The sequence below is a fragment of the Calidris pugnax genome, unplaced genomic scaffold (genome assembly GCF_001431845.1).
Source record: "Calidris pugnax isolate Ruff unplaced genomic scaffold, ASM143184v1 scaffold28, whole genome shotgun sequence".
NCBI classification, from domain to species: Eukaryota; Metazoa; Chordata; class Aves; order Charadriiformes; family Scolopacidae; genus Calidris; species Calidris pugnax.
Window position 1 is genome coordinate 1,437,449 of NW_015090842.1, and position 1,589 is coordinate 1,439,037.

At 50.4% G+C, this 1,589-nt stretch overlaps 1 protein-coding gene across 1 annotated transcript in view; it reads left to right on the forward strand.

Moving 5' to 3' along the window:
* The window catches only part of LOC106888110 (cytoplasmic dynein 1 light intermediate chain 2-like), a 21,997-nt gene that overhangs the window by 271 nt on the left and 20,137 nt on the right, over positions 1 to 1,589 (forward strand). Inside the window, exon 2 of the mRNA XM_014942137.1 lies at positions 1,016 to 1,145. Within this exon, the coding sequence (XP_014797623.1) occupies positions 1,016 to 1,145 (130 nt within the window). The remainder of the gene's footprint in view (positions 1 to 1,015; positions 1,146 to 1,589) is intronic.

A 1,589-nucleotide genomic window follows, 5' to 3' on the forward strand; every position in this document is an offset into this window, starting at 1 on the left:
CCGTCCCGCCGGCTCGGCGGGGAGCGGAGAGGAGCCCCGGCTGAGGCAGGCCGGCATCGCGGCGGGGACCAGGGGAGGCTGTGGGCCCTGCGGGAGAGGCTCCGGCGGTTGCGTGCCCTCTAACACCTTACAGCCTTAAAAACGCTCCCACGTCTTTTGGCTTGTATTTTACACACCATTTCTCTGCCGTTACAGCGTTTCACGCTGTAACGGCAGAAAAATGGTGTGTAAAATACAGGGATGGGTCGTGGGGAGAGTTAGTCATGAGGTGGGAAGTAACGTGGCCTCTTAGAAAGGGAGAAAAACCCAAGCAGGTGTCACTGCCCGTGTGTGGGGAATGGTAGCAGCTTCTCTCCAAAAAAAGTGGTGCCTTTTAGTCTTTTAAGAAACGAACTCGACCCTTTTTAATGTCACATCTGGTTTGTAAATAGAATGGATGTGAGGGGGTTGGCCCCTGGCGGATCTGCTGAGCTCATGGCTGCTGTCAGAGGCACAGGTCGGGGTGTTGTGTTGTGTGAGGGTGTTGTGTTGTGCGAGGTGTTGAATACAGGTGTGTAAAATACAGGGATGGGTCGTAGGGAGAGTTAGTCATGAGGTGGGAGGTAACGTGGCTTCTTAGAAAGGAAGAAAACCCAAGCAGGTGTCACTGCCCGTGTGTGGGGAATGGTAGCAGCTTCTCTCCAAAAAAAGTGGTGCCTTTTAGTCTTTTAAGAAACGAACTCGACCCTTTTTAATGTCACATCTGGTTTGTAAATAGAATGGATGTGAGGGGGTTGGCCCCTGGCGGATCTGCTGAGCTCATGGCTGCTGTCAGAGGCACAGGTCGGGGTGTTGTGTTGTGTGAGGGTGTTGTGTTGTGTGGGGGTGTTGTGCGAGGGTGTGCGTGCATCCCCGCGCCCATCACACCACCCAGAACGCTGCTCCTCTTCTAGGTCCTCCATCCTGAGCGAAGTTTCTACCCGGTCAAGATCTAAATTGCTGGGGGTGTTGTGTTGTGTGAGGGTGTTTGTGTGAGGGTGTGTGTGCGTCCCGGCACCCGTCACACCACCCAGAACACCGCTCCTCTTCCAGGTCCTCCATCCTGAGTGAAGTTTCTACCCGGTCAAGATCTAAATTGCCATCGGGCAAGAATATCCTTGTTTTTGGTAAGTAGCATATGCGGGTGGTGGGTTGTTTTGGAGGGGTTTTTTTTTGTAGAAACAAAGTGTGTTTAAAACAATGATGCGAAGGAGCTGACCCATCAGGTTGTGTTATATAAACTTTGGTATTTTTGTCTTCAGGCTGGTGGGTTTACGTTCTTTCTGGTGTATGCTGTTAGATTTATAACATAGATCTAGATTTTTGTTTATATCTAAACAAATGCAGTGTAACACAGACTAGTGAAGAGCTTCATTCCTGTTGTCATGATATAAGCATGTGGGGAATGGTAGCAGCTTCTCTCCAAAAAAAGTGGCGCCTTTTAGTCTTTTAAAAAATGAACTCGACCCTTTTTAATGTCACGTCTGGTTTGTAAATAGAATGGATGTGAGGGGGTTGGCCCCTGGCGGATCTGCTGAGCTCATGGTTGCTGTCAGAGGCGCAGGTCGGGG